The 20,312-nt window shown below is 39.5% G+C and overlaps 2 protein-coding genes across 2 annotated transcripts in view; one reads left to right on the top strand and one right to left on the bottom strand.

Moving 5' to 3' along the window:
• Nucleotides 1-4,080, top strand: part of LOC101846547 (acyl-CoA-binding protein) — a gene marked incomplete at its 5' end in the record, with an annotated part of 20,678 nt that extends 16,598 nt beyond the window's left edge. Inside the window, 2 exon segments of the mRNA XM_005089684.3 lie at nt 1,219-1,324; nt 3,391-4,080. Coding sequence (XP_005089741.1) covers nt 1,219-1,289 — 71 coding nt within the window. The 3' untranslated portion in view covers nt 1,290-1,324; nt 3,391-4,080.
• Nucleotides 4,081-7,490: 3,410 nt separating this feature from the next.
• Nucleotides 7,491-20,312, bottom strand: part of LOC101854915 (partitioning defective 3 homolog) — a gene marked incomplete in the record, with an annotated part of 67,043 nt that continues 54,221 nt past the window's right edge. The window contains 4 exon segments of the mRNA XM_013082117.2: nt 7,491-16,533; nt 17,270-17,343; nt 18,076-18,281; nt 18,919-19,217. Of these exon segments, the coding sequence (XP_012937571.1) occupies nt 16,032-16,533; nt 17,270-17,343; nt 18,076-18,281; nt 18,919-19,217 (1,081 nt within the window).

The following is a 20,312-nucleotide window of genomic DNA, read 5'->3' on the forward strand; positions in this document are numbered from 1 at the left end:
GCATCGTCCAAGCATATTTTAGTATTATATTTCCATGTCATTATGTTGACTTGTCTCTGGTTTTAAGATACAATTACTGTATTCAATATATCGGTTTTCGACTTGTACCTGCCGCTATACATAATATGAAATAAATATCTTTGTATGTGCCGTGTTGGCGCGAGGTGTTTCACGCAGTCTTCGCTCGACACCTTTGATAACCATAAGCTCTTTTTCATGACTTTTCCATGCATAATGAATACCTGCCTCTGTGCTGTATGGTGGGTGCGCCAATCCTTCTAGATGAATAATGGTTCTTAGCATGGACCAACGGGTGTCCTTGACGTGGTCCTGTTCACTCACATTGAATCACAAGTAATGAGAACTATTAATGTTGGCTGTGACAAAAGAGTTAGTGGGTGGTTGGAGGGCGCCACTGGTAGGTCCTGCATTTTTACTTCCCCCTCTGTTACTTCTGTATTACTTTTCCCCAGCATTAAATGACCGTTATTGTGTCGATGTGTTTCTCTTTACTCAAACAAACATACAAACAGAAGAGTTCGTTGGGCCTGTTGCAAGATGACAAAGGGCACCTTTCACACTCAAGTCTACGAGCTTGACTTTTTCATGCGCCATTACTAATTGTTCAAAGGGCAATGTCCTCTTTGTGCCATCCGTTTTCTCCGACCGTCTCAACTCACCATGGTACTCTTTCACGACCATGTGCTCGCTGTCATGCATTCTTTCCTGGTGAGGTCATACTTCATTTTCGTTTGTTGTTTTGTTTGTTGTTGTTTTTTGTGGGTGATTGGCGGGTGCTCTGCTGTGGTTTGCTTCTTCTTTCCTATCAAACATCTATCGTCTGTATCTCCCCTCCTTTTTGTTTTGGTTACTCTCTTGTAACACCTCTAATCTTCGGCACTTATATGACCTTATTGTGTTGCAAGTGCGGTAAAACTCTTACTAAAACTAGGGGGGGGGGGGTGATGCTCCACTATACACTGCCCTGACAGATTACGTTTAGATGTAAGTGCATGAATCTAGAGTTTTCTGCACCACCTTTTCCCGAATACCGTACTGATGTCAATGATTGTTTCGCTAGTAATAATAAGTCATTTACCGTTTGTCTGTTCGTCCATGTGTATGTCTGTTGGTCTGTTTATAACAACAGACCCTGGAACTCATTTTTCCAAATTCTGTAATGGTCGCATTTCTATTTTTGTCTCTTGTCTTCCACAGGCAAATCAAAAGAGGACGCACAGAATGAATACTGTTCCAAAGTTGAAGAACTGAAGGGGAAATACAACTAACTGACATTCCTTTCCTAGTTTTCTTCACCTTTACAGTGAGTTTTTCTGGCTGGCTATTGTGATTTTCATAATTTGTATAGTGTCCAGAATACACCCAAACTGTTTTTGATGATTGCCTTACCTCATTGCTTTCCTTGCTCCCCTATCACTATGTGTACTAGTACAGTCAAACCGCTTTGTACCGGCAGCCCCACTTACCGCCAGGTTTTGCCAATTTACGAAAGGCGTCTCCAACATAAACATAGTATTTGTGCCTTTACACCGCTGTCCACCAACTGTCTCAGTTGTATGGTCCTTATTAAACATTTACCTCGTTGTACCACCAAAGAACTGGCCACCAGAAGTACACAGTATACACTAAGCTGCACACAGCCCATGGCACATCCACTCGGTGGTTGTTTGACAATCATTCACACACAAGTCTACGAGCTTGACTTTTTCATGCGCAATTAATAATTGTTCACAATTGTGTCATGTTGTACGACATAAGTGCCAAATGTTTTACGTATTCATGGATCAACTGATATCTTTTACAAGTCTCGTTTTTGTGATGATCTGCTGCCCATTTCTACTCAACATTTTTACTTATGACTATGCGGCACTATGGTCTCTTTACAGTACTTTACTCTTTATCAAACTGTGTTGGTACATTGAAAGTTAGCTTCCATTATTATATCTCAGCCTCAGGCTCTTAGGAATACCCTGAAATTAAATATAATTTGTAAAATTGTTGTGCAAAAAGTTCCATCATCTATAGATAGAGTGTACTTGTTTTATTCTTTGGCTTTTGTCTTTTAAATTGCTTACCCTGTTTGTTTATTGCCAAGTGACTCGTATGTTTATTGACCTTGCCATTCTTCAACAACCCTCTGCTGAATTCCTCCTACTTAATAGTCCTTGACATTTAGTTAGCTCTGTGTAAGCCTCACACTATCCCTTTTTATTATCAATATTATCATCATGTCGATCTCAGTGTTCCTTGTTCGTGGCTCTTACCTCAACATTTCTTCACTGTGAATGGTGTAGGGTGGTGTTAATTTGGATTTATCAGTTGAAAGTCTGAATTGATTTTTTCTCCTTCATCGTGTTTAAGATTATCTTGACCTTATAGTTAGTATCTAATTGGATTTTACCATTGGTCTATAGAATGCGTTACGGTGATGGGTAAGAGGTAGAGTATGAAAGGAGAGGAAGAATACTAAACGATGAGATTTGGGACAGGGAGGAAGGGAGATAACTATGTTTATGTAACTTAAGTGAACTTCGTTACTTTGACAAAGTGCTGTTGAGAAGCAGGGTTGGTTTTTGAGGGAGAAAGAAATGAAACGCAATGTTTTGGCTTCTAAGTATAAACATTTATCAGCAAACACATCCTCAGCCAAAAGAAAGAAAGAAGGTGGTTGGAGGGTGCCACTGGTAGGTCCCATGTGTTCTTTCACTATATTACTGTCAAGTCTTTTTTGTTTCTTCTTGCACTAAACAGCTGGTGTTAAATCATTAGACTTTTGGGTGACAGAAGCCTTGGAAGTTGTACTACTTGCAGTTGTAGTACTTTCCATGCAAGCGAGTCTGTAAAGAAAATTTGTTAATCCAACATAAGGAGGGTCATGTCAGTCACGAGAAGAGCTGTAGGAAGAGAACTGATGTGATTTTGTGGCTTCAAGTGAGGGGAGGAGGGATGAGATCTGAGCATAGGAATATTCTTTACCAGGCTGTCTTATTGTCTTTCCTGTTCTTGGAGGAGGAATTTATATTGTCTACTGTGAAGATTACATACATTCAGCCACTTAGGCTGTCTTCTAGAAAATGCGAGTTTTACTGATGAAGCTACATTAGAAGGGCTGTGGATAAGAGAAAGTGTACGAATGACAAGTCACTACATGTACCTATTTCTAAAAGTGAACAAATTGTTCTTGTAGGGCTTTATAGAGCTTGAGTATATTCTTGTTTGAAGAAACACATACTACTACTAGCACATGTAAACACAGATGTTTACGAAAGCCCACTGTTATCTTTACTTCCCATATTCACAATTACGTCTTTTGTTATCTACTGAGCAGTGAATGTTATCTTGATTTTAATTTTTTATTTTAATCCACAGATTTCATATCTCCATAGTGTTTGTGTTGTCAAGTTATCTTGTTGGATGATCACGTCATGTGTGCAGTGGCCCGCTGAGAAAATCTGGCACAGACAAACAACCTGGGGAACAACGAAGTTTTTTGGACTTCAGAGAAACTGTTAACATGACCAACTAATTAGGAATTTTTTGTCTTAATGAAGCTAGACAAGTATTGAGCCTGTGAAGACACATCCATATATATTTTATCTCGCTTGTCAGAAAAAGACTACTTGTTGATACATTCGCTTATTTGTAGTGTCAGAGTCAGAGTTAGTCTTGTTACGTGAAGTTATGTGAGCATAATGGGTATTTAGTATTACTTATCCACTGCTGTCTGCTCAAGGTAAGAGATCGATCATGAAATGACTGCCTGTCAAATTATTGCTTTTGTGCTCATACTGACTTTTTGCCATGACTTTTATGACCAAAAAAAAGTACAGCAGGAGGCTTAACGTAACATTTTATTTTGGAGCATTATTCTTTTGTTAGCATACTTTTTCAAAAGGAGCATGTATTTCCTGTAAGCATTTTTTACAGAAATTGTCGCCTTCTTTGTAAGAATTGTTGTCCTAAATATATGCTTTTTCACTGTATTACAGTTGCATATATGATATTCTTTGTGTACTTTTTCATTGAACCAAAATAAATAATTCAGATATCCCAAAATTATCTTTCTCTTCTCAGTTTGCTATTGTCTTTGAAGTTTACAGAAGTTTCTCTGCATAGATGGGTTTTTTTCTTTCTAAAACATGCTCAGCATTTTTTAGGTCCTGGGTCCCAGAATTTCTGGATCCCAAGTGGTCTAGGGAAACACAGGTATTCAGAGATGGTAGAAGTGTAATGTATTGCTGCTGGAAAGTTATATTTAAATTAGGAGAGGTTGATGAAAATGCTTTCAAGCAAGTGACTACAGTAGTCTCCGCCTAAGATCCCGGTGCTCGGGAGCAAGAAAAAGCGGGATCTTAGGCGAACCGGGATCTTTACCGACGAACCCAGGGAAGAATCTATGGTGACCCATGTTAAGGCTTACAATCGGTAAAATGGTCTCCCTCCACTCTAAAATGAACTGACGTGACCGCTTGGTGGGTTTATGACGTATGGCGAGCAAAGAGTGGTTAACCTTGATGACCTATCACAGGGCATAGTGGGATGAGGCGTGCCATTTTCACTTATTATCCTATCATGAGGCTCAAGATCTACGCTTATCCAGTTGCCCCTCCCCCTTACCTGTCGAAAATGTATAGCTTTCCATCTCCCCCAACCGCCTTTGTCGTTACACACTATTACGTTGTGAACACACCAATTAAAATTCAGTCTGTCTCGCAAATTCGGGAGTAGAAACAACTTCTCCAATGGTCAGGGAAGAGTTCACAGTTCAATGTGATCCCGCCAGGAGTGAACGTGTAGGCCCTACCCACCCAGCGAGTGATGTAAGTTTAGGGGGATAGCTCAGGTGTGAGTGAGATGTTCGGGGAAAACAAACGTGTCGGTCAGTTCACACCCCGGTGTGATCCCGTCTGGGGCAAACATTGTATCGCTTCATCGAGTTTTACAACGTGTATGTGATCACATTCACGATAGTAGTAGCTGATCTTTGATGCGATGGACAGTTTATTGATCTCAAATTTTCACTCTTGGTTGATCGGCTGTCCCACCCAGGGTTTTTTCCGCAAATTATGATCTGAAATGCGGGATCTTAGCCGAATGTAGACCTTCAGAGTGAATCAGAGCGGGATCTTAGGGGTGACTTTTGTATAGTAAAAATTCTGTTTTCTTAAAACAGCGGGATCTTAAGCGAACCGGGATCGTAAGCGGTGGGATCTTAGGTGGAGACTGCTGTATTATCTTTGTATTATAATGATAATGGTTGAATATTTTGGCCAAAACCCATATCATCATGTAGATGAAACGTTTCTCTTTTGCCATGTACAATGATTCTGCTTTGCAGAAACGTGCAGTGGAACTCGGATTCAACGAGGTCGCCGGGTCTGACCTAAAATCTCGTTGAATCAGAGTGTTCAAACGTGAGGTTTTGTATAGATAATTACAGGCACTGAGCAAGTAATGTATAAAGAGAAGCAACAAGTGGTGCCCGAAATGCCTGCATATTATGAGCTGTGCACCAAAAAGACTGATTAGTTCAAATGCACACCTGTGTCGTCTCGATTGTTTGCCAAAAATTTGTGCTGCTGTGTAGAGCCTAGCGTACGGCAACATTTGATTCCATAGACCAGCGCACAATTTATTTCGTAGATCTATGTCAAGACTAGCTTATCATGTAATAATGATCAGTTGCTGGGGGGGAAAAGACTGACGCGTTTGTATCTGCGACATTCCACGCCCCTGACATACACACACAATCACACATGTGCAGGCCGCCTATCTGACCCCGACACACGCTAGAGTATACACGTGCGCATGCCAACGTTTTGAGATCTGGTCTGAACTGTTGCTGCCTTTGAATTCTTTCTGTTTGTGATGTGACCAATTTGACTGTCTCTGGTAGAGTTATGGGTTAAGTTACAAACACAGTGGATGGGCCTTTCACCCCCTTTCGCCAACTAAAAAAAATGAGGAAAGGGAGGCGAATGGGAAGGGACCTGAAGCGACAAAGTGAATTCGCTCTCCTCCCCTCATCCTTTTCTTATTGCTCTGTGAAGCTGATGTTGCTGCATTAGTTCAAACGATGATGTCAAATTTCACGTTGATATTGGGTTCATAGAATCAATGAACTCCGAGAAACATTTAGACTTTTTGCAAATATCATCATTTAGTGGATAATGTGACGTTCTTAGAAATGCGATTTAAAAAAATCTTATCTGAAAATGAAAGCTGTTGCATTCCGGCTTCTCCTTGATAAGATTGGACCTTACTTAAAACAAAAACAACGAATTTTCTAAAATGATGCAAGACAACACCGAATAATACCACTATGTACACAGTGGGAACGAGTGAGGCGAATGAAATTTAAGGGCAGACCTTAGTTGACGATCCCTCATTTTTTTTTTGCAGTATGGGGGAGTGAAGCGAAAGGGACAAAAGGCGAACCCACTGTAGCGTGCGCAACGCACTTGTTGTTGATTAAAAACATTCGCCAAAAAAAAAGGGAGGCAAGGAAAATACCCCTCCAAAAAGGTGGGGAAGGCAAATCCATTGTGTTTGCACGTTTAGGGATGCTTGGTCTCTCCTGTTATCATAACCAGTTGGTGTATGTGTGCATATTTATTGACCCAGGCAGGCAAAGAAAAGCTACAGACAGGTGGTCAGAGAGTACTCAGAGACAGTTTGTCAGATTTGTGCCCCTCTGGTCTGGGAATTGCAAAGCTATATTATGTACTTGACCAACACATCTAAAACAATGGAAAGTCCTTGCCCCCTAAAAAAAACAACCAACCTTTCTGGATTTGAGCCCTTAGCTTCTTCTTTACCTAAGGTGCCTTGACCACAGCTCCACATGATGGATTGGAGGCTCTCATGGCCTAGAGAGGTGTTGGCCTCTCCTCATTCAAAGGTCCCGGGTTCAAATCCGGGGAGCAACCAAAAAATTTTCTTCTCTAAAATTGTCTCCTTTCAAGCTCTCTGGCAATGTTCTGTCGTCTGCTTCCGTCTCCTCTTTCTTCCCCCACCCCCTCACCTCCTTTGCCCCACTAGGCTCCTGACTCTTTCTGCAGCCTTTCTACTGCTACTCCTTGGCTCCTTACTGCTGTCTTTCAGCCACACCCCTGATCTTCAGGCAGGAAAGATCTACACCTAGCCTTCTCGGACAAGGGTGAAAAATCTCAGAGGGCCCATGTGCAAGTTGCGCACGTTAAAGACCCCTTGGTGGTCTAAAATCGATAAGAGTAGGCTTCGGCCACCACCAGGGCAAAATTCAAATTTTCCTACCAACTGAAAAAGTTTAATATGTCCAGCGCGCTCATATGACCTTATGCAATTGCGAGCGCTGTAAAACACTTCCCAACCCCCCCCTCCGCCCCAAAAAACCCAACAAAAACATGATGGATTAAGATGTATGGACACGAAGACCTATTCACTAACAGCCCAATATAAACAAGAAAGCTACAACAACAACAAAAAATGTTTGAAGTACATGCAAGGTCATTTATTAAAAAGTTGCATATGATTAATAATAGCTTACATATTCTTACATCTTGGAACATACTTGTATGTACAAAACTACAAGCCAAATGAAGAAAAAAAATAATGAAACAGGGCAACAAGAAGGAGGAGGTATATTATATTCTCTATAACTTGCAGGCATTTTCAAAGAAACAGAATAACTTGAAGAAGCTCAAAAGGGAAGCACTGAACACAATGAGCAAATGCAAGAAGTCTTCAATGTCACTGGACTGGAAATACAGATTAGCATCTTCCAATTAATGCTGCTTACCGGATCAATCGAAAAGGTTTCTGAAATGGTAACAGAATGTATTATTACAGTCAGACAAATATTGTCTCTTAATATTGCTGACACTTTCTTCAGCAAAATAAGGGTGTGCTGATAATATTATGACAAGGGTTTAAAATATTCATATACAGGGTGGACTTTGCTTAAAATGAACATGAGATAATGATGGCTTTTGTTTGTGTCCCCTTCTCACTCTGGAAAGGAACGAAACTTATATGATAATTTTCATGGTCATGTACAAGATTTCTCTGTGTCCCCCTTACATCAGCTTAAGCAAAATCCATGGAATAGCTTTTTTACTGGTTGTTTTTTCACTCCATGAATGGAAGCCATAATTTCCAAATCATATAAAGCAAACTATAACGGTACAAACACAGTGGATCGGCCTTTCACCCCTTTCGCCTACTTAAAAAATGTGAGAATAAGGAGGCGAAAGGGAAGGGACCTGAAGCGACAGAGTGGATTCGCCCTCCTCCCCTCATCCTTTTCTTGTTGCTCTTGGAAGCTGATGTTGCTGCATTAGTTCAAACAATGATGTCAAATTTCACGTTGAAATGGGGTTCATACAATTAATGAACTCGGAGAAACATTTACTTTTTGCAAATATCATCATTTAGTGGATAATGTTCCTAGAAATGACCATTTTAAAAAAAAATCTTATCTGAAAATGAAAGTTGTTGCATTTTGGCTTCTCCTTGATAAGATTGGACTTCCATAAAACAAATTTTCTAAAATGATGCCAGACAACCCCCAACAATACCACTATGTACACAGTTGGAACGAGCGAGGCGAAAGAAGGCAAATGAAATTTAAGGGCAGACCTTAGTAGACGATCCCTCGCTCTTTTTTGCAGTATGGGGGAGTGAAGCAAAAGGCACGAAAGGAGAACTCACTGTAACGCGCGCAACGCATTTATTGTTGATTAAAAACAACATTCGCCAAAAAAGGGAGGCGGGGCCGATACCCCCACGAAAGGCGGGGAAGGCAAATCCACTGTGTTTGCACGTTAATAAAGAGATCAACATTTGTGGGCTGGTTAATCTTCATATAAAAAGTTTTCATTTTTTTCTTCTGTAGCATAATGTTATTGAGTTTTCCTGTTACATGTACTACTCCTAGGGTGTAACTATCAAGGTGCTTATCTGCCAAAACAAAAAAAAACAACAACCCTCCCCCCAAAAAAACAAAGCCCATGTAGACAATTTGAATGATGACATAAGTGTGGGTGTGGGCATTGGCAATGCCAGTCTCATAAAGGTAAAATGGCAGGACATAAAGGGAGTGGGTACATGTCAAATGTTATAATTGTGAAATCATTCGAGTCTTCCAGAGGGATACAAACTTTAATTCCACACTTTGGTTGAATCGCGACTAAAAACTCATCTCCCTCAACTGCTGGCGCACATAAAAATTTCACAAATTCTTCCAAACAAACATTTTACCATCTGTTTGTCAAGTTGCAAAGACTCCCTTCCGGATGCCGCATCAAGTCTATTTGCATGACAGAGGTGGCCCTCCATTTAACGCTACATGGTTTAAACCTCCTTAGAGCCGAGTATTCCCCAACCTTGTTCATCTTTTGAATAACAGTAACAGTATCAACAGTGCTGCCAGATAGTCATAAAGAGAAACTGGTCCGCCCCCAGTTGATCGATACATACTTTTCGACTCAAGCATTACCACATTCAAGGATATTTCTGTTTGACTCTAAACTTTAAAATATCTGAGAGGATGGTGAAGAGGATAAACTTTTGAAATTTTGATGAATACAATTGTAGTTACAGGGAAAATACATGCTTGGCTAGTTGAAATCAAAACACAACAAAACACGGTAATGCTCTATAAATAGATCAAAAGAAAGTTTTAAATAAAATGTTTTTAAATCAAGATCACATATTCACACAACGCATTAAAAATGAACGAAATTTGGAGTGCCAGCAGACAATTCTATCGGTAGAACTTTGTGGCATTTCCTTAGATTCTTTACATTAAGCATCAAATTTGAAGATAGTCACAACCTTATAAAAATAGAAACTTAATCACTTCAAATTTGTACCCTTAAAAATATGAACTCTCCTACTCAAACAAGGCGCAGCACAGAAATAAATTATTGGATGTTAAAAAACAGCACACAAGCTACAACTGCCTCCTATCACAGCCACTGTACCTTAGTAGACTATATAAACAAATCCTACAATTTATTATACTCATTTCACAACATAACATGGAATTAAACTGCTCACGTAAGGAACATGGCTTGTAAATAAACGCAATTGTCCATTTGGATTTTGGTGCATCAGATGAAAATTTTAGTCTCTTTTCCCTATCAGTATCAGCCATCAGCTTTGTCCATTGTGGAATGTTGGCCCTGTTCTGACAAAGTTACAATGATAAATCTTTGAACACTTGGTCACATGACATGACAAGACAGTGAAGACAGTGGCATTTGGAGAGACAAAGTCTATTATTCATCAATGCATCTTGATATAACATGTAGAAGGGGAACAAAAAGCACAGATTTAAGTAATGAAAGTGAAAGACGAAAATGTTTCCTTCACACTCACACTCAGTGACAATGGATGACTTTATCATTATAAGTACTTGGTCATGTTATGCTTAGTAAGTTAGATTTTTAAAGTTCTGTTATATCTCCAGTTTACTCTCTTAGATCGACATTCATGAAGTGAACTGTTATTTATGAGATGTTGCTTGTGTTCTGATATCACTCAACAACAGAAGAAAAAAAAAAAAGCATCAGACTCGCTTTAAAAAGTCTCATGTCTCTGCGGGGCTTGAACCTGGAATATAAATCAATGTGAAACAAACGTCCCAATCAATCACTACACCATCCATACTCTACCACATCTGTGTACTGCAGAAGTGGACATTTTAAAAGACATCTTCAATTACTCTCACTATGGGAGTTGTTGCTCCTTACAATACAAGCCATGCGTCTAAAATTTTGATGTTGTGCAGAAAGGAGAATTAGTTCTTGTTCATTTGACCCCCCCCCCCCCCCAAAAAAAAACAACAACAACCAACAACAACAAACAAACCAAAAAACAAAACCAAAAAACCCCAAATATCAAGTTCCCAGAGTTATAACTAATATAACCTTCATTTGCTTTTCAAGATTTTAGTTTTCACGAAACTGGTTACTTTCAAAAGAGCAACGAACTGAAAACTTGTACCAGGCAAAACCAGCTCTTTTGTGAAGAAAAAGCAGAATTCCCCACACATTCAAGGTGAACTGTACCATCACTGTTGTTGTACTGTAACCATCAAGATCAGATGCAAACATATGTGTTCACCTATTTACTCACACAAGCAATACAAACAGGGATGGCCCCTTCACTAATTTATATTTTTTTAGATCTTGGTCATAAAGTCACTTGTAGTGAGTTTGAGGACAAGCCTACTTTCTCAAAAAAAGAATTCAGACATGAATTTATAGTTACTTAAGACAAAAATTAACAACAATGTAGGTTTATTTGTTAAACAGAGAACTTCTGGTAAGTTTATAGTTCACCACTCCTCTCTGATCTGACCACATTTCTACTAGCAGTAGGCGTGCACAGACAGGAAAACCTGCAGAGAGGACTTATCAACTGCCCTACTCTTGCAAATGCTTACTAGAATACTAGTTAATACAAGATTGTTCAATGACAACAAACCTGGACATTAGACGAGAACCAACGAGTCCTGTGCAGAGATGGTGCAGAATGGGAACAGAAGAAAACTTATTTCATCTTCAACCCAGTGGTAAAACAAAACAAAGGAATGTCTGCATATTATGCAGTGAGAGAATGCTGGGCTAGTGGAGACATTCTTTCTACGTGAGTTTTAGGTGTCATTTTCAAAATACATGTAGATCTCGTAGTACTTGGTATTTTTTTAAAAACGAAGGGAAACATCAGAACAAAAACCTTTCATCGAGCTCCCTCTCAAAACAGCAACCAAGATTCACTGTGCCATTCTGTAACATATATCATTGCCCCAGAAAACAATTCCTTCAAGAAAAGTTTTAAATACTCACAATGAAATATTTTTAGAATTCAATAAAAATTGATCATTGAAAAAAATACCGGTCACTCAAAAGGCTGTACAGGTATGATTTGATTGAGTAGTTTTGTAGTAAGCACCAATAATATCATTACGGACAGATGTCTTAAAATATGTGATGCAAGATATTCTCAATTCAGCATGTGCATTGTAAATTTGATGCAAATTTAATGCACAGAGCCATTCGAGCTCAAAATTAACACACACAAAACATGCAAAACCTTAGCACAGAGGGCATGACAAATAAAGCCAACTCACCTTCATAGATAATTTAGTCATGCTCCCTGGTTTATGATTCAAAATCTTTCCATATTTTTTCACAATTATTCACTTTAACAATTCATGCTGATGTCATAAGACAAGAGTTTGTTGAACAGCTATAGAGGTTTTGATCTCCACATTTTTTAAATTTGACTGAAATAGAAAAATGAAAAGGAGAAGAAAAAGTAGAATTCATAGAAACAAGAAAACAATTTCACAATGAGGGAAAAGAGACATTGAGAACTGGCATGAAGTGTCATGTTAAGTTAAAAAAAGAAAACGATTTGGGGGGTGGGGTGTGTGGCCGTTAAATGTATATCACCCATAGTAGATTTTATTTCGAGCAGGTCTTTTTTTTCAGCATTCTAAGAACTTAGGGCACTGCCCTCACAAAAACCACCCTATTACAGTGGGTGTCGCATTCACGAGGTTGTGGGACCGGCTTGTCGCAATAGCAGTATTTTATTTACAAAGATAAAGAAGGGAAAAAAACGGGGTTTTAGAATAGTGTCTTTATAACAGACTTCTTGTTATCTCAGGACTCGTTATAAGTGGACTCCACTGTATTACACGATGCACCAATATCATATTATTAGAACGGTCGTTCCCCCTGATGCAGAAAATCTCAAACAGCATCGGTGTGTGCGTGTTTGAGCTGAGTTCTGACCCTCATTTCTGATTTTTTTTTTTTTCCCAGCCTTTTTTTTGGGAACATTTCTCTTGTGGAAACATACCCTCTCACATCTAGGCCTAAATTGACATCAAGTAAAAGCGGGAGCTAGGATTTTCTGATCAGGGGAAGAAGAAATTTTTTTTAAAAAGTGACGGTCTAGATCTAGGCCAACCCATCCAGTTTCACACAGCCCGCATCGCGTACCCTCCCACCCCTACCTTAGGCCAACCCTCACCCATCCTCTTGGCTTTGGGGCCCATATTATTAGGAGGCACACTAGATCTAGCAATGTTTGGAATGGAGGATATGGGCCTTGTGCATCATGTGAAGCGGAGAGAAAGGAGAAAAGTTCTTCGCTTTTGGGACCGCTAATTGCTTTAATATGGTTATCGCGACCTCGTTGAAGGCGACTTCGGTCTGTTTGCAACCTCGTTGGAGCTGATGTACATTTACAAAGAGATATATAGAGGAAAAAATCGGAGATGAAGGATAACCTCTTTGGAGCCCATTTCTTGTTGAATGTGACCTCGTTGAATGCGGCACCCACTGTATAAAAATACCTGAATGTAGTGATTGCCCTGTCATGCCAAAAAAGAATAAGTGAAAGATCAGCAAACAGTATAATCATTTTCTAATCAGAAGTCAGGTCTTTTCAACCCCAAGTTCAGTCATGTTTTTCAAGCAAAAATAAAAAAATTAATGAAAATAAGTTAGTACACTGGAATCTGCTCCTGAGAATTTTTAATTCACAACCACTAATGTCACCTAGGACTTAAATTTAGAGTTAAATAGGACTATGTAATAATTATAATCTGTATATATACATTTAAGTTATACCACAACCTGGAAAGCATTACGATGGACTTTGCATTAGCTGACGTAAAACAGGAAGTTGTAAAAATAATCGACTAAACTGTCAGATCAAGTCCTGTAATTCCAAATCTTTCATCACCTCTGATGAAAAGACACAACGTGGAGAGAGAAATCTATTTGCAGCTACATTCATAGCTTCGACGTCCTTTTTTAAGTTAAAACAGTCTTGGAAAGCACAGGTTTTCATTCAAGTCCGATAACTTTTTTCCATTTTTGTGATGCTCTTTTGCCCCTACTACAGCTCACATAAAATGGAATGTGTCACTAGAAAGAAAAAAAGTTTAATTTGAATTTCACAAGTAAAGGACAATACTTAACCATATTAGTTACTACCGTAAAAAATTATTGAATTTTAACTTCCCACTTAGGAGAAAAGAGAAATTAGAGAAGGTTTATAATATCAGGAAAATAGGATAACGTTACTCATTTTTTAAAAAACTTCCCTGTCTCTAAACTGCGTTGATACTAGGTGTTCGTGTCTTCTTCACCAAATTCATGTCCAAGTCATCTCAGTGTTGATAAGGCGAAGAAGACAACTTACAGTCAGCAATGAGATTTATTGATGTCATTCTTTTCAAATAAGTAAAAACAAACATATATATCTGCACAAAAAAAGTACAATATGCGGCTAAACAAATCTTGCTGTGCAATATGATTATGCCTGATTGCAAGTTATGTTGAAGTTAAAACTATACAGTGAAATAAAGGCAGCACTATTATGGAACACTTACGATCATGAGTAATTGTCAAGATTCCCTTATTACGACTGTGACTGTGAAGCTCCTTTTCAGTTAAAAAAAATTTTTTAAAAGAGAAAAAAAATAATGCCCGACTTTCTATTATTTATTTGAGATAATAATACATCTTCCAGAATGGGTATTCTAACATTTTGTATTGTCTAAATTACAGGGAAACTATAATGGTGTCATATATATAAGGATTGTAGCAACAGCTAATAAATAATGCATACTGCTTTCATAATACCTGGCAAGGAATGTTTTTTTTTAACTGTGCATTTTAATTATGAAAATTCATAAAGCTGAAATTTTTCTACACATATTACATATTACAAATAGGATGGTACACAGAGTAGGAAAGTTGGAAAAATCTAAGGACACAAAAGTCTAAATAATAACAGCTCTGCTGTTTTTGTTAACATTCAATACCATGTTTGATATCCTGTGCAGTGTAAGCACCAAGCAACTGAAATAACTTCTGTTGCAGCTATCTCTTTAATCAAAATGACCTGAAACAATGACAGATCTCAATACCAAATTAAAAGACTGGCATTAGTAAGTCCTTTTAACCTACATTCAAGTTGCTTTCCAGGGCAATGCTACTACAGTTTGTATTTTTATCACATTAAATTAGTTCCCCGGATAGACACCTCCCCCGCACTCCCCCGTTAAGTACCCAGCATTTTAGAAGTCTACTCTAGAAGGTAAGTGTTAGCTACTTGAAAGTGGTTCACTCAAAATCTCATTAGCATACGAAGTACAAGTAGCAGTTTAAAGCCAGAAAACTAAAAGAGCCCCATCACAATAGTCCCTGAAAACAGTGCACCCAGCAACTACAATCAAAATGTACTCGAATTCTATTTCATTCTTGTCCATGACTTGTCCTGTTCTGAGAAAACTTTAATCTGCAGGTCACAACCACAATAAATATCTGACCCATCTTGGGTTTCACATACCCTTTCTGCACAGTTTATGTCCAGGGAGAACCTGTGAACATTCTGTATCTCACGCAGAATGAGTGTAGGAAGCTGAGAGTCACCCAAAGGCTACACTCAGGGCTGAAGAACAGAGAGCCAACAGTTTGCTTGTTTAGTCCTCGATTCCAGCACTCCCCCATGAGACAGCCAGGGTTACAATTGATGTAAACATCAGAATTTGGTTATGCTTTCATCTTTTGAAATATTCCCAGAACCAAATCAAATTCACAACTCTACGAATTTGACATATATAGCTTTTGGGAGGGCACAAATTGTTATTGACAGAATTTGTGACTGAGGTGAAACTATTGGAACATTCACTCCTAAAAAAGACAAAACAACTTCTGTTTTTGCCCTATTTTTTATAATCAATTAAGTGTCAAGAATTAAAGGAACAACATCACAGCAAGACTGGTGACACAGCATCACCAGCTGAGATGCTGAGACAGAGTGGCTAAGACTTGAGCATTATAGCGTGTGTTCACACTTTCCACAGGTGCCGCACCAACAGCACAGGCAAGACAGGACAACCCAGTGGGCTAGGCCAGAAGTGATCCACTGACTTCTGTATGTGAGAATGCCAAGTTTATTCCTGAATGTTAATGTTTGCTGTACTTTGATACGGTTTGTCATACTTTTGCCGAGCTGGAGTCTGTGTGCGGGTGGTTGCCCCTGTAGTGATGATTGTACGGGTGTGGAGCAGTGTGGTGATAAGCCTGCGGAGGCCCTGTATAGAACGGCTGCTGCGACCTAGAGTCAGGTATGGGGTAGTTCATGTTACTGTTGTAGTGTTCATGGCCGCTGGGCAACTCGTAATCATCTCTCAGACCCCCATGTGGGGAGGGAGGATTGTGGTGATGATGATGGTGATGTTGCTGAAGGTGCTGAATATGCTGGTCTCTTTGCTGCTGCTGTTTGTAGTAAGTTGCCATGTCATGAGCACTGCTGGGCGGGCCGCGGGGTGAGGGGCGAGAGCCTGGATGGGGGGCAGTGTTGTACAGGTGTTGGTGGTACCGTTGCTGCTGGTGGTGTTGATGGGTGTGAGGCAGGGAGGAAGAGCTTGCGTTCACCATGCTGGAGGTACTGCCATAGGGACGCTCAGGGGAATCCTCTGGCAGTCGACTTGGTGGTCTGTCATATGACAAATAAAAAAGCCCAAATGTATTAAAATTGTAAAAACCCTGGAATCTATTGAAAGACATACACATCAGTATACTTGCTTCACCAAAGATGAGAAAATTTATAAATACTGCTGTGGACCAACAGAGAAATAAAACAAATAATGCAATCCAACACTGAAAAACTGGTACAACCTGCTAGATTCTTCTCAACTGAACAATTAATTTCCTTGGCTTAAAACCTTAGAGATGAGATATTCAATGGTTCGCTGGCCAGCCATGACCATGTCTGCGGTTTAAATGATACTATATAATCTATTTGTCAGAAATAGTCCATCCATCACAAAGGTAAGAATAACTTTAGTTGTGGCAAACAATGTATATATCCTTGTGTGTAGTAAACGTGTTGAAAATGATGTTTCTTACTCGCTATTGTTAAGTAGGCAATCACGACAAGGAACCATGTTTCCCACAAAATGCACAGCTAAGTAGAGTGGTACAAACAGGGGAAAAGTCAAGCCCAATGACTGATCCAAAACATAGGCTCCGAGCTCACAAAATAACTAAAGTCTGTTCACAGCAAAATTTCAACACAACAGTACGAGAGGCTGAATAATGTGCATGTTATGCAAACAAAACCTCCCAGATCCTTGCTATGAGGAACACTGCAAAGAATGATGAATATATTCATTACACCACTGAACAACACCGAGTCAACTCATATTCGGTATTACAAGAGTTCTGTTTACCTGTCTGTAAACCGAACAGGCTCTCTGCTGCTCCTACCATCGTAGGAGTTGTCAGAAGATGTAGGAGTCCATTGCTGAAAAAGAAAAAGAAACAAAAACACTTCAATACAAGTTAAGCCATCAAAGCTGCTAATTAAAAGAAAAATGTTTTTAAAAAAGAGGCAAACATAAATGAAGAGACAGGACACACCATTTTAAAAATGAAATTATTCACATGCATCTACCATGACTTAATGTTTCTGTTTATATCTTAATGACTTATAGAACACAATCTTATTAACCCACTAAATAGTACAGAGGGTTTTTTTTCCGGCAGATAACTTCAAAGCCCAATTTCGTAGGGTCTATGGTATTGAACACTGTCAAAATCATAACTTGGTCAGTTTTGGAGCATCTTTTTTAATGAACATTTTTTACCTCTTGCAAGAACTGAAAAAAATCTAGCTCTACACTCACTTGGTCCCACATTCTCATCAAATCTGAGAGTTAATAATGTTATTACAGAGCAAAAAGTATGGATCCACATTAGAATTATATGCGACACACTTTGTGGAAACTGGAAATGTGTCTGCAACCTTAGCTTTGAGCTAGCAGGGAGTGAACATTTTGAACTATCACAAAGAGCCTTGAGGAAGGAAAGGTTGAAAATGTCACCTCCAGTGTTGAGTATAGGTTTCCCCCAGGTTTGGTTCAAAAGTAGAAGAAGCAAACCATACCAACGTCCATCAACTACCCAGAACTCCGCAATAATCTGTAGTGATAAACACAACAGCAATGAAAGAGTAAAGGACAGACGAGGCCCGTACCCTTTGCTCCAGCTCCTGTATCTGCATCTCGTAAAACTCCTCCGAGTCGTCCAGCGGGTAGACACCCTGTCGCTGGCGGTGGCGCTGCTGGTACAGGCTGCGCAACTGTTGGATATACTCAGCCCTGGACATCACTGCTTTGGCAATGTTGGGTCTCCCTCCGGGGTCCAGTGATGACTGAGACGAAGACATGTATTGTCTCCCTCCTGTGGACAAGGAATAAAGGAAATGTGGACAAAGACAACATGGCAAGAAGAGAAGGAGTCTTTGACCTGAATTACCTAATCCAGGTCATTCATTAAACCTGTACTGGCAAAGTCTAGTATTTCTCATAGAAATGATACTCAAGAAAAAACATACTGATAAACACAGTGCACAAATACAATTTGGCTACAAACAGTCCATACATACACATTATAATAATGATTGCAAGACCAGTGTTTTGAGTCTATTTATCAAAATCAAAAGAGAAAAAATGAGTTTTTCTTTCTAAGGAAAAAGTAGGACAAAAAATTCATTTTAAAAAATCGCATCATAAACATTGTATACAACACCAAAGTAATCTAGAAATGATTGAATTTTCTGCTAAATTATTCAGGACTAATGAGATCCTTTGTGAGGATATTGTTGCAGGATGAAGTTGAAAATCTGCATCAACAGGTAAGTAGTTTGACAAGCCGCATATTTTGCTCTGTTGACAACAATGGCTCGAAGCCAGAACAGAACAGTACAGAAAAATGTGCCAATCACCAGTTCTGAAAAAGGTTCAATAACACTAACAAAAATTCACATATGGGTACTTATTTGAGTGACCATCGTGCTTTACTTGCAGGAACACCTTACCTCTGTGATCTTGTCCAGTGAGAGGCTGTCCCTGGGACACGGCTGCCGGGTGGAATGTGCGTGGATCTGCATTGAGCTGCTGCTGCTGTTGTTGCTGTAGTTGAAACTGCTGGAGCTGGTGCTGCAATATCTGCTGCTGCTGGGAGGAGCCATGGTACGGCTGGAAAGGACTGGAGCGCTCGGTGGAAGAGGAGGAAGAACCTAGCTTGTTCCTGCCCAAAGTCGGGTCCACGGACTGGGATCTCAGCCTCTGATTCGACACGTGGAATTCCCTGAGACGAGCGTATTCTTCCTCGATCCTGCTGACATACAGAGAGAAGCAAAACATTGGCGCAATCCTCAAAGCCGGTAAGACATTTTTTAAAAACCCACATTTTTTTTTCCATTCACAATGAAAAGGCAAGGAGTTAAAGTTCGGGCAAGTCCGATCAATCTCATATTTAAACTTACTGTAAGATATGTGTGTCACGATAGGGTGAAAATACCAAATGGTTTCCGAGCTACAGACATTTCACTTTTTGAGCTATTAAAAATTTTTCTAAAATTTCTCTTTGGATCTTCTTCTGGGCTTTCCCCTGGTAGATCTAGATCTCAGGGGTAGTTCTCTAATGGTTCTTCAATCTGCAGTGCCACTGATTTTTGCAAATGTGATTGTTTTTCCTACTTCAAGGGGCCTCTTGCCTTCAAGCAGCCACACATCAATTTCAAAGGTACTCTGAATATTTTTACACTGACTAGAGTATTTTCAGTTTTGGTAGGAATTTATTTTGAATTTTGCCTGGGTGGTAGCCAAAGCCTACCCTTATCGATTTCAGTACCACCAAGGGATCTCTAATGTGCACGATTTGCAAATGGTATCTTCCAAAATGTTCCCCCTTTATCCAAGAAGGGTAAGTGCTTGATATTATCAAACAATTAGAATCCGGAGTAGCCATGGAAAGAGTCAGGAGTAAGGGAGAAAGCAGCACAGAGGTGGCCCGGGGTAGGGGAGGAGAAAATTGAGATGAGATGAAAACGGATGACAGAACAGGACTAGACAGCAGGAAAAGAGGTCAAAGGAGAACATTTTAGAGAAGAAAATGTGTTTGTCACCATCAGGCTTCGATCCCCGGACCTTTTGAATGAGAGGCGAACACCATCCCTCTAAACCTTGAGAGTCTCTTCTCTTTGGAGGAAGGGTTACATGATTTCAAGAAGCATAGATGCTAGCAACTACAGGTATTTTTGTAAATTTAAGAATATACATGACACTGAGGGGGTGTGGGTTTTGAAGACAGAGTTGCTAGTACTTTAAGAGAAAGTTCAGACTTTGAGACATCTGTAGTAAGGGTATGGGTGGATAGGAAGTTTAATATTGAAGAAGACAATGCAGTACACTCATTCAGGAAGTAAAA

This window comes from Aplysia californica, unplaced genomic scaffold, assembly GCF_000002075.1.
Source record: "Aplysia californica isolate F4 #8 unplaced genomic scaffold, AplCal3.0 scaffold00008, whole genome shotgun sequence".
In the NCBI taxonomy this organism is placed as follows: domain Eukaryota; kingdom Metazoa; phylum Mollusca; class Gastropoda; order Aplysiida; family Aplysiidae; genus Aplysia; species Aplysia californica.